Here is a 13,225-nt window from a genome sequence, read left to right on the forward strand (position 1 = left end):
TTAAACAAGTTTGATAATTTAATCAAAAGATATTTAACTTTTAAAGACACCAACAAATTGGAAATTTCCTTCAAATAAAATATATACACATTTGGCTTGAGAAAACATTTTATGTATGAATAAACATACATAATATCTTTTTAGGAATAGTCCAAAACAGTATGATAAATTTGAAAACACTCATCAGGATGTAACCCAGGTTGTGATGGACAGAAATTACAAACAAAAACAGTTTTCAAGGGATGTCCTTTGGCGGTCAGTTTGCCCTTTGCATAACAAACATGACATCTTTTGTGGTGCCTATCATTATTGCCTGGCTTGCCTGGTGGCAACATTGAAGGAAAATTCCTGCCAGTAAGTCTTTCAAAATCCTCTCCAATAACATGACAAGGGTTGTGAGGGATCTCAGGGGTTAGTGAAAATATCAACTCTATGTTACTCAGCAAAAAATCCAAGTATGAAATGTGCCTGCCAGTACTATGTGTATAAATCTTTTGTGAATTTAAAGCACATTGAAGAATTAGACGTAAAGCTAATTTCTTGTACCATTTATAGGATTTTCGAAGAGCCTGAATTCCATGTAATTGCTGGTCTACCCGGTCAACACCACCCATATGCACATTGTATGACTTGACCATTGATGGTTTGAGTATAATGTTACCATTTTTATCAGATTTTCCTGTTTCCACCATCACTGGATTGTGGTATGTTGACAGCATGTAAACAACTTTTTGTTTGTTACCTGATTTGTCTTTAGTTGCACGATATTTGCAGGCTAACATCTTATTGTCTTCGTTGCGAGTTTTGTAAAAAACAGCAGTGCCTTTTGCAAGTTGATTATTTAATATCTCTTTGCTGTAGTGTTTTCGGTTTGCGCGAATAGTTTCACAAATATAAGTCCTCTTGGACAAGAGGTAGCTGGCAAGAGAAGGGCTTGTATAGTAATTATCAGTAAAAACTATATGACCTTTATTTAGAAATGGTCCCATCAGCTCTATTGGTATATGTTGGCTTGAAGGCATTGTAGAATTTTTGTCATCATCATACATCCTAGTACCACAATACACTAAGAAATCAAGTGTAATACCATCAGCTGTAGTCAACTCATATACCTTTATTCCAAATCGTGCTCTTTTTGTCTTTATATATTGACGAAAATGTAATCTGCCCTTAAAAAGAACAAGGGATTCATCAACACTCAAGTGTTGTCCTGGACTGTAAACTTTTCGACAACGCTCTCTGATCATATTGACAAATGGTCTGACCTTATGCAATCGATCTCTATTAGGATCATTAAGATTAAGATTGGGATCATTATTGTTATTGAAATGAAGAAATTTGAGGATAACTTTGAAACGGTCTCGAGACATGGTTTTTGAAAAGATTGGAGTCCAATAAAGATCATCGGTGGACCAATACATGTTCAAATTTGGTTTATGTACAATACCCATTAATATAATTAGACCAAAAAAGGTTTTCATTTCAACTACTGTAACAGCTTTCCAATTCTTAAGGTAAGAATTATTGGCCTTTTCAGGGTGTTTGCTCAAAAAATCTTTGCAGTATTGGTTACTTTCAGAAACAATATGTTCTAAAATAGGATTAGTTAAGTAAGCTTCAAAAAAGTCAAGAGTACTGTCTCCACTTATTCTAACATTTAGACCTTCAGTGGAAAAGAATGGAAAAGTGTCATTAGATTTTTCCTCATTATCAGCAGCAACATGCTCCCATTCTAGCTGCAATTCTGTTTGATCTGGAACAACACGATTAATGAACTGTTGATGTGATCGACCACCACGAACACGAGGAAACCTAACCCTAATCTGGCCTCGGTTAGGTTGTAGATTATAACAAGCTTCTCTATCTACAATAGCAACACGATCAAAAGAATGTAAACCACTTACATTTCTACTTCCACCTCTGGTTCTCACACGCTTCTGGGGCTGTGAAACATTATAAGATAGTTGTTGAGTTTCATAACATTCTTTTTCACCATCAGATTCTAAACTTATATCACTAGATGATTCCTCATAAATTTCTTCTTCAGTTTCAGATTCTATAATCAGGTCATTATTTGCTCTCTCCTCAGATAAAGAAATATCATTGCAGAAATTTTGATTTTTAGGAGTATTTGTGGTGGATGGTGAAAGTAAAACTAAATTTTGAACTGGTAAATCTTCAGACACGGGTAGTAGTTCATCATTTGCATAATCTAAAATACTTTCAGAATCACTAGAGCTATCAAGATCAACATCAATATCACTATCTACATCACTATCATCAAACAAAATATCAAGGATCTCATTCATATCAGTATAACTTGTTCGCTTTTTAGCCATTTTTCAAAACTAATTTTTGATCGATCTATAAATGCAAATAACAAACGGTTTGAAGTATCAACTTAAGAAATTATTCCTTTTTCAGATATATATTTAATGTTTTCTCAAACCCCTATAGATGTTCAGGAAAATTTAAAATTATTGATGGACCGCCAGGCGGTTCACACGTCATTTAGGAACAGATTTTATGCACCGTGGTGCGGGTCACGCGTCAGGAAAGGGTTAAAATACGAAAGGTGATTCAAAAAAGAAATAAATTTAAAAATGAAAAAATAAATACTTAAATTTAGACTCTGACACAACTGCAAGCAAGCTGACGCTGACAGCGGCTTTTGATTTTTGTTAAATTTTTACCGCAAGCCGCTGGTAGTAACTTTCGAGTATGCTTCGCAAAAAAGGATTAATATTCTTTTTTGTACATTAATTTTTATTCTAGACACATAATTTTTTTGTTCTTAAAGTTTAATTGATTCTCTACAAAAGTAATAACAAATAAGAGCCATATTGTGTAGTTAAAAAGTAGTAAAAAATCACTTTATCAAGTTAAGAAATACATGAGAGAAATAAACTTTAATTTTAGTTCTAAAATAGAGCAGCACAAGGACGTAAAATAAGATTTATTATATAAAATATTATTAAATGATAATAATAAAGTTATTATTAAATATAAGAAATAACATTATAAAAAATTGATTAATACGTCCTTGAGTGGCTTTAGCATTTCAACTAATGTCATCCAAATTTTATTGTAAAAAATGTGCGGTTACAGCGAAGTTTTTTTTGATTACAGTGGCTGATAGCGAAAGAGTTTAATAATAAATTTTCACAATTAATTATGACTTTATAAATATTTCTGATTTTTGCAATTAATGATGACTTTATAAATATTTTATAATAATAACTAGTAATATTTTATTAAGTTATATTAAGTTTTTTTAATGATAAACTCAACATGCTAAAAATTTCGTAAAAAGTTTTAGCGAAAGTTTTAGGTTTAACTTCAACTTCTTAATAATAAAACTTAATTGCATGAATTTTGAAACATATTATATAATCTCCTTAAATTTTCAGTAAATTTAAGGAGAACAGTTTATTTATTATGCATTTATATTATGTATTATATCATAATACATACAATGCATGTGTACACTATTTCCAAAAAATAAGGACTTTATTCAAAAACGAATAGTCGGTTAACCGACGGTTAATGGGGACGGTTAACCATTTTTCCAAACGAATAACCGGCGGAATCACTACTTATAATACATATATGCTACCATCGTTACCATCTTGTTTTTGGTTTAACTTTAAAGGAAAAGCGAGGCTCTAAAAGAAGGCCATATGCTTCTTTGTATTAATTTTTTTTCAAGGGTCTTTCAGGCTCTTCAAGTATTAAGCTGTTTTTGTAATTCGTAGCTTGTTTGTTTTTTACTTACCGGGTCTTTTAATAGATGACACCTGCTAATTGTATAAAAAAGGAAAGATTTTTAGAAGCCGGTTATATTTTGCCATATCTGTTGCTCATTCTGGAGTTATTCTTTACTTTAAGCTGTTAATGCACAAAATGAATTAGGTTGATGAGTATAGATACTTATATTTATTACATTCATATTCGTGTTAACTTTTCCCAATCTATAAAAAATTAGTTTTACCCAATCTGGCATCAAATACAGATTTAGGCGTATTTGAAACCAGACGCGGCAGATACCCAGGTGACTGGAATATTTGCCGTTTTTTTCTTGCTAACTTCTTTTTGAACCTTTTAACACATACAAATTTTACATGAATTTTGTTTTAGGCGGCGTGATAAAGATCGTGATCGTGGTGATGATCGCGAAGATCGAAGTGAACGTAGACGCGATAGAGACCGAGATCGAAGGGATAGGGACCGAGATAGGCGTGGTGATCGGGAAAATGTGCGTCCTGACGATGACGTAAAAAAAGAACCCGAAGAAGATGTTTATGAAGATACACGTAACTCAGATAGAAACTATGACTATGGCAGGTATGATTCAGAAGAAAATGGAATAGTACAAGAAGAGGCCTAAATTTTGGCGTTGATTAAAGAAATGATAATAACGATATTATGGAGAATCGCAATGTGATACTTTTCAGTAATCAAGTCAAGTCCTTACGCTGGTGAAAAGTTATGGAGTATTTGCGTGCAGACGCAGCACAGTTTCAGAATAGTAATTTTAACTTTCATTTTTACAAAATCTGATTCGTCGAAGTTTTTTTTTCCGTTTAATAAATTTTAAAATATTACTCAGAATAATTTGTTTTTTGGAATAACACGTACATATTTCTTACAAAGAGCTTCAAAAGTCAATTGCAATTTTTATTCGTAGCTAAACTAAAATCTACTAACGTTTTCGCTTCTTTTTATTGTTGTTTATATACAGCTGTAAATATCAGATTTGAGAGCATCATAGTAAAATATTGCGCATGCAAGTTGTTTCAACAAAAAAAATTGTAGATAAGACTTTCAAATAAAAGCTATAATTATAATAACAAAAAAGATTTATAATTACTCTACAAGTTGGTACGCGATAAATTGAGATTAAAAATGTTTTTTAGATATGAAATTTTTTTTTTGAAATAATTTTTACCCCGTTTAAGCAAAATATTTAATGCCTTTTTGCAGGTATTTTTTAACGACCGTATCACCGCGCTAATGAAATCAAAAAATAAGGCCAGTTAGATATAAGAACGTAAAGTAATAAAAAAATTTCCTGAAAGGTACTGACAGAACAATACCATGTGTGATTCCTAGATTTTGGAGATAACCAAAGAAATATCTGATGACAATTGTTTTGTACGATTGATGTTACGAAATACATAAAATAACCAAAGAAATATCTGAAGACAATTGTTTTGTACGATTGATGTTACGAAATACATAAAAATTAAGAGAAGAATCAGTCCAATATCCGGACATACAACCGGTACCACATGAAACGGCTTACAAGTGCGATTACGTTTATCAAATGCACTATTTACAACTTATTTGCTTAAAAAACAGATGAACGAAATTTGATGAAATTTTTGTTACAAACAGAATTTAATTTGTATTTCGTTAATTTTAGGGTGTCAAATTCAAATGTAGCTTCGGTTTCTAAGTCTAACACGTAAATTTTGATTAAAAGCCGTTGTTCTTTTTTATGATATAATTACAATTACCATGAATGTTTTCATATTTTTTATATCTCAAAAGACTATATTAAATTTTGTTGGTGACACTTATATTTGGATTTAATATGTATGTATTATGTTAAGTGCTATATTACCAGCACGTAAAACAGTCTTGCTTGTACATCTCAAAAATAGTTCATCACACTTGATCTTCTTTGAGAAGTCAGTAAGTAATAAATGTGAAGATTTTCTTTAATAACGACTTTCCATCTCATTGATTTTTTAATTGTTAACCGTGTTTAAAGCCTAACACGTTTGGCAATTACTATTAGTACCCTGAGCTAGTGCAAGCTTTTTTTTCATTCGGCCGTAAAAAAAAACGTAAACATATTTTTTGTTTTGTTCCTTAGGACGTGGAGCATTAAGCGCGCACCTAAATTGTTTTACTGCAGCACTGGCCGTCCTTGTGTTTAATAACTTAATAACATAACTTTATTTTTTAGTTTAGTTAAGAATTAATTTTGTAAGATTTTTTAAATTGGCCGCTAAATCTAGTCTCTCGTAGTTTTATTTATTCACATCACTGTTTTCTCCCAATATGCTTGTTTTTTTTGTTTGTTTTGTTTTTATGTTTTCAAATTTTTAAAGAAAAACTTGTTTTTGAATTATTTGAAGATAGCTTTTAAAATTCAACAGTTTTTATCTCGATTATGCTTTATGAATAAACGCACCGTAAAATAGTTGTAACGCAGCGTTTCTTTAACAATTATATTATACTATAAAAATCAAGCAGTTTAAAACAAACGGCAGGCTGTATTGTTATATATTTATATAAGCCTGGATGTTTATACTTTTCTGTGCAGTCGTGCCCAACCAACCAAAATCTTGATCAACCAACCGTGGAAAATGTTTTGCATGGTGTTAAACGCGTTTTACATACGTTTAGTGAAAGAAAATGAGTTTCATATCAACTCAAAGACAATATATTATTTCTTTTATTTTAACAATTTATTTAAGCATAGTTTTTAGCGAAGATTGGTATGCTCAAAACTCTAGAGGTATGGCCTGTTATTATTACCGCATTTTATTATAGAAAGTAATGCAGGTTTCTAGTTTTAGTCTCTTGAAAAAAAAAAAAGTTTTAAAATTTTTTAAACAAACTTTATAACTGTTTGAAAGTTATCCTGGTTAGTTTTTCATGGTGGGTTTTTAAAAAAAACTTATGTGTGGAGAACGCGGTACAAATCTTAAAAATCAAAAGTTTTGAACTGCGTTCTCCTCCATAATTAACCAGATTTCGAGAAGCCTAATATATAACTTGCTCACATTCTACGCATTCCAACGTATACTTCATCTAAAAAGTGGTAAGTTTGTCTAACAGCATTGCATAAAAACATAAAGTGTTGATTTGTTTTAATAAATACTCTATAAATTACGTATATACCTACGTAATGTACTACTACTGAATGTATGTACTTACGTAATTTAGATACGTATGTGCATTCTTAATTTATGAAGTATTTAAAATTTACATACACACGGTTTTCAGTGTTCTTTTTAAAACGTATGAATTCATTTTAAAATATTTTATACACGTACTTTCATATAAGTTTAAGCTTTTTTAAAAAATTATTTCTATTCAAAAAAATGTTTTTTTTTCAAATATTGTTAATTAAGCTATTGTCGTTATATTAAATTGTAACCAAGTTTGTATTTTTTTCATAACCTATGTTGAAGTATCAATGAGTGTGATTGCAAACGAAACAAAACAAAATTTTAAAATTTAAAGGGTTTTAGAAATTATCTATACTCTCGTGATGGTATTTAAAGCCAATAATATTTATATTTAAGGTTTACACGGGCAATAGGATAAAGGCTTAGCAACAACGCATAATAAACAATGGGATTGGACATAAGCAAGATAATTTACGTTTGACTTGTTGCAGTTATATTCTATGTTATAACTTCACTTTGTTTTGCTTTTAACGCATTTTGCAAACTTTAAAAACAAGCACATGCTTTTTATTTGAGGCGTCTCACTGGGCAATGGCTTGCCAAAACGTCAGCCGAGAACCAAGAGGCCGAATGTCCATCTTTTGTGTTTCCAAGAAAATCACGTTTTAAAATTTAATTTATAAAGATTTTCTGCAAGAATGTAAACTAACTTTTTAAATATTTTTAAAAGTTGTATCATTCTTAAATCTAAATTTATTGGACACATACTTCATTAATTGTTGAATATTTGTTGATAATAAACAGAAAAAACACAAAATGTGGACATACGGTCTCTTGGTTCTCGGCTGACGAAAAGTCAATTTTTTTTTTGCTCAAAAAAACTGCTATTCCATATAATGGCATATTTGAGTAACATAAAAACATAAGCTATCATATATAGAGCATAACATAATCCTTTAATATAAACCAAATATACATTTTTCCATCGTCTTCATGAAAAAAAACGACATTTCTTTAAAACTTTCTCATTTTTTTAAAAACAAAACTTATTTTGAAAAAAGCCTTCTTGGAAATATCTACGGTATTGAAAGAAATCTTCTTATAAAATTTATATTTACGGTATTGAAATTTGATAGTAGGGGAAAGGTGCCTATAATGGAATAGCGCCCATGACGGCATACGGGTCATATTTCCATAAAAATTGGTTTTGGTGAAAAATTGATTAGACCTACATGACTATTCTGACTTTATATTAGTTTTAGTGAAAATAAATCCCTTGTGCACAAATATTGTTTTTATAATCAACAAAAATCAATTTTGGGATGTGCTGTTGTAGCTTTATTCCCTTCATATATTTAAGATTATGATTTTGTTATTAACTGTACAGAAAGGGAGTTTTCATGGATTTTATATCCAAGCTTTGTGTATTTAGTGGAATACTTACTTTAATTTTTTTTTTGAACTAGGCAGACACAGATTGTTTTAATGAAAATGATGACTTCTTACCATGATGGCATACTGACGAGTTGGGTGTGCTGCAATATGCAAGAGTTGGAAAAACCTTTTTTTATTTTATAAGAAAAACCTATTTTTAAGTAAAGTAAAAAGAAAGCGTTGGTCCAAAAGTTTTTTTTTTGTCCAAAAAATACATAAAACGCAATATATCCTATAAACATGCACGAAACTTTACAATGCTGCTGTGTAGTATGAAATGATAAATTAGGATGATTCCAAGTAACTTTCTGGTTTTTCTAAGGGAAGACTCTAAGGTTTAATAAAATCATCAATTTACCCTTAATCCCAACCAGCCCCATCCTCTCCTATGCCATCATAGGAGCAGTGGTTGCCTATGATGGCATACTTGTGCTTTTTTAAAAATAGGAATAACTTATAAAAAAAAAAAAACTGATAAAAACTCTGAGGATTATTATTGTTCTACATGTAACAAGGAATGTATCCATATCAATACTTTTATTATTGGTCTTCAGGGTACTGAATAATAAAGCTTTAAAGTTAAGTATGCCATCATAGGCGCCTTTTCCCTAGTGGTTAGAGTTCTGGCTTCAGACTTGGAGGTCCGTGGTTCGAAGCCAGCTCTGGCTCTATATGCGTCATTTGTAAGGAAGGAGGCGTGGACTTTCTATTTAAATGCTGTTCCGCAATGTTCATGATTGGACCGTTAAGACTCTTTAGACCACCTAAAGCAGCTAAAAAAATAAACACAATTTTGAAAAATGTAGGTCTATTATACTTAGCCTTAAAAGTATTAAGCAAAACGTGTTTTAAATATATTTTCTTTATTGACACATAAATTGTTTAAGCATTGCGTAAGTCAAACAACTTAACCCCGAACAAACTTAATTAAAATCGTTTAAACATTGCTTGATGGAGAACTAACGTAATTAAAATAAGTAAGCTACTTACTTAACAAAAAATGCATTAGGAGTTATTAAAAGTGCGAATCGCTTTTCACAAACTCAATCTCTATTTATTAAAATTAAAATATTTAATATTTTCCAAGTAAACTTTCATAAAGCTTTTTTTATATTCAAAGTTAATAAAAAAAATTGCCCCTATCCTATTCAACTCGACTTTTTAAAAATTAAAATATCTATGCTTTTAGAAAATAAATATATCCAACACAAAACTAGTTATTCTGTAACTACGTTCTCAATCAGAGGCACTAAATTACGAAGCATGCTATAAAATAAAGAGTTAAAAACTATTTTTTCCATTGAAAAATCCTTGAATAAGTGGCAACTAATTGACTTAAGGTTATTCACTTGTTATTTACACAATTTAAATCCTATTAATTTTTAATAATTTTTATTTTTAAAGCAGAACAAATAAATGAGTATAAACATTTATTTTGCAATAAAGTATTAGAAGAATATTAATTTATACTGTTACAAATCTTTTATGATTGATTCTAAAACTTTTAAATGTGTATACGTATGTGTTTGAGAATGTATGTTTTTTTTGTATGTGTTTGAGAATGTAATGTTTTTTTTTGAGAATGTATGCGAGTGATGTTGCTTTATACTTTGAGTAATTACCAGTACTTTCAAGTACTTTATGTTTTTTTCTTATTTTATGAATATAAGTCATTTGAAAGTTTTGAGAAATTTGTAGATTTTCAATATATTTTGGGCACAAAACGGCATAATAAAATTTCTGAATTGCAGCTACCGTAAAAAAAAAATTAAAATATGTTAAAAACTATGAACCGCATTGTTTGCTTTATGAGTTTTAGTTAGGCCACTTTGCAACCAAAACCACATGAAGATCAGAGTTCAATTTCTGAGACAACAGCAAGACATTAGTTTTAACGCATTTGTACGAGAACTCAGCGTTTCAAGGTTAAGTAAGATTTGGCAAACTAATGAAATTGGATTTAAAGCGTTTAAAGTAGCTTATTTTTTTAAGCGTGATTAACTACGATGCTCGGTAAACGGAAACGGCCGTTTGTTATGTTACTCTAAAATATTACTTGCACAAAAGAAGAAAGTTTCCGAGCTCGGTGTTTGGATATCAAACAAACTGAATGCCTGTCAGTTAGATTTGCAAATGTACACCTGAATAAACTCTTTACACGGCAAGTTTAACTGCCTTAACCATGTCATCAACAGAGATGAGAAGTAATTATCTTATGTAAATCACACAAGAAAGCACCAATGGAAAAACTCTCAGCAACCGCCAAAACTGCTTTTGCTGGACACCACAATTTCGGTAATAACATACTGCGCTCAGCCGAGTACAACAAAGTTTCTCCGTGACAAAGTCTCTCTTTGCATAACTAAATCAGCGCGACCAAAGTTATTTGAGCTTGGCTAGGTAGTTTTGCCTCTTTTGCTCTATTTCTCAGTTTATAGTTAACAAATTATTATTTCTTCAATTACTAAAGAAATAATTGCGAAATGAAGCTTCAACAACAAAAAAGGAAGCCGACAATCACCTAAATCACTTTTTTAATCCCAAGCTTAAATTAGATCACATTGCATCTATCCAACCCAATAATAATAATAATAACAATAATAATAATAATAATAATATTGATTATAATAATAATAAGTGAAAGCTATAACAACTGAGTAGATGTGGAGTACAAAAAAAAAAATATTGTACTATGAATAACTTATTGATTTACTTTTTAAATATTTTAAAACGTATTTACTTTAGTTAAAACGCTACACGCCCTAGTTGCAACAGCCTGATACTTTGTGACAAACTTTGCAAAAACCTAACACCTTTTTGAACGACTTGACACTTTCCGTTACTTTTTCAACAAAAGTGATTTTTTTAAACACATACATTTATTAGTCTTACAAAACCAGCTAACATACGTCAAATAAATAATGTGAAAATGACTTGACATTTTAATTAAATGCATTTGGTATGTAAACATTATCATTTACCTTACAAACTTAATAACTTATGTTAATTATGTTAACTTATTTCAATAATAATGATACTTTATGTTAACTTTCAAGTCTTTAAATGCGTGATACGAGTGATCTTTTTTTTGTTAAATGTAAAATTTTGTGTTATAGTTCCTCTCAAACAACAAACAAATAAACGAAGTTATGCAACTATTCAAGATGTTAGTTTTGACGATTATTCTAACATAAAACAAATAAACAATGTTGGAAACTCTAAATCCCATTTTATGTTACACCGAAAAGCGCGAGATCTGCAAGATCTCATAGCAAAAACAACAAAAGCTATACCAAACGTGAGACTAGTTGCTAAATCAATGTCTACTTCAGCCGCACAAATTGGTTTTGACCGAATGAGGAAAATGGTAAAAAGACAACAACAACAACAACTGCAACAGTTTGCTGTTAAACCAATACCGTTATCAAACCTAATTAAAAACCCATCAGAATTAAATATACAAAATTCAATTCCAGGCTTGCAACAAGCTCCTTCGCTGTATAACTTTAATTACCAACAATACCCTGGATATGACACAGCCCAAATTTATCCACAATATAATGTGTATGGCGCAATTCCTTATCCATTATACGAAAATTCTTATTTTCCTCAATATCAAGTTACAAAGAGAATGTTTTTCCCATATTCCACATCATATTCTGATTCTTCTACAACGTCCCCTCCGCACTTCCAATACCCTTACTCAAATGCATATGCACGCGCATACATAACTAATATGGAACAGCAAGGAGCCGTTTTAGATCAATCTTCTCCAATACCATCAAACTTACAAGATCTTCCAAGCATGGGAAGTTCGCTAGGAATTTCTCAAGGCTTGATTGACCTAGAAAACGATGTTAATGGATTTAATCAAGCAATTCAATATATGAAAGAAGCATTTATTTCTCAAGACACGGAAGGTGACACAAATTTGAGTGAAAAATTAAACAGTCCAAAGGAGACGGTTGGTGTTAAAAAAGACTTAGTAACAAAACAAAAAAAATCGTCCGCTCAATTAATTGATGCGTACAAAAAAACATTAGAAAGTAAAAACCGTCTTGAAGATAAGCTGGTAAACTACTTTACAAACTATGTGTGTGGCGATGACTGTTAAAGTCAATAAATTTATTAAATTACGTTACATTAAAAAGAATAAATTGAATAAAAGAAGAAGATTGAATGGAGAAGCCTGGCTGAGTTGTGCTCTCACAAGTTTTGTTTTCTCAAAACAACTTTAATTAGAAAAGAAAACTTTATTACCCGCTTGTACTTTGAAACTAGCTATAGTTATATTTTGGTGGTAGATACTACAAGATTAGTATGGATAATTCGTATTATTAGTATGTACATACAATGCAGCATAAGACCTTATCAATCCAACCTACTGTCATTAGAATTACCAGATGCAATAATTTGGCAGTTTTATTGATTTTAGGTCGGCTTTTATTTATAAATACATGACGACAACATACAAAGATGTGACAACAACTATCGAAGATATGACGACAGCGTTAAAAAGAAATTTTTAGAATTAAGTTTGTATCGCAAGATTACTATTTTGTATGAGAATAAATTATTTTATTTTTTGATACGTGTTCTATTTATAACCAACTACTAAACTCACACAAAGCTTCTTAAAACCTTTTAATTTGAAGCCGCGTTAGAAGTTAGCTATTTAAATTTCAAACAAATAGAAAAAAATCAAAAACTTTTAAATGTCTCATCAGTTTAGGCCTACCCATATGTAGCATGTTCAAACCAAAATATATTCAATTTTTTTTAGATATTTTAAATCTCCTACAAATATGTTTAATTATTAGCGCATATATAAAATTTTTTTTCAGGGTATTCAAACCGAAAAGAGT

The 13,225-nt window shown here is 30.4% G+C and overlaps 2 protein-coding genes across 3 annotated transcripts in view; both read left to right on the forward strand.

The window, feature by feature from the left end:
• The window catches only part of LOC100212177 (U1 small nuclear ribonucleoprotein 70 kDa), a 33,430-nt gene extending 28,826 nt beyond the window's left edge, over positions 1 to 4,604 (forward strand). The window contains exon 10 of the mRNA XM_065791330.1: positions 4,138 to 4,604. Within this exon, the coding sequence (XP_065647402.1) occupies positions 4,138 to 4,387 (250 nt within the window). The 3' untranslated portion in view covers positions 4,388 to 4,604. The remainder of the gene's footprint in view (positions 1 to 4,137) is intronic.
• Positions 4,605 to 6,253: 1,649 nt separating this feature from the next.
• Positions 6,254 to 12,949, forward strand: LOC101240115 (uncharacterized). Of its 2 annotated transcripts, XM_065791332.1 has the most exons (3): positions 6,301 to 6,529; positions 11,106 to 11,319; positions 11,477 to 12,949. In XM_065791332.1, exon 3 carries the CDS (start codon positions 11,593 to 11,595, stop codon positions 12,472 to 12,474), a length of 882 nt encoding a protein of 293 aa, XP_065647404.1. In that variant the 5' UTR covers positions 6,301 to 6,529; positions 11,106 to 11,319; positions 11,477 to 11,592; the 3' UTR covers positions 12,475 to 12,949. The 2 variants fall into 2 exon arrangements, with proteins under 2 accessions (XP_065647403.1, XP_065647404.1); XM_065791331.1 differs by lacking the exon at positions 11,106 to 11,319 and having other exon boundaries at positions 6,254 to 6,529.
• Positions 12,950 to 13,225: the final 276 nt, after the last annotated feature.

This window comes from Hydra vulgaris, chromosome 02 (assembly GCF_038396675.1).
Source record: "Hydra vulgaris chromosome 02, alternate assembly HydraT2T_AEP".
Lineage (NCBI taxonomy): Eukaryota > Metazoa > Cnidaria > Hydrozoa > Anthoathecata > Hydridae > Hydra > Hydra vulgaris.

Bases quoted from the DNA above. Each gene is read 5' to 3' on its own strand.
- LOC101240115 (XM_065791331.1), top strand. From the start codon at position 6,427: ATGAGTTTCATATCAACTCAAAGACAATATATTATTTCTTTTATTTTA. The intron at 6,530-11,476 runs GTATGGCCTGTT...TTTGTGTTATAG, and splicing joins GTATGCTCAAAACTCTAGAG to TTCCTCTCAAACAACAAACA.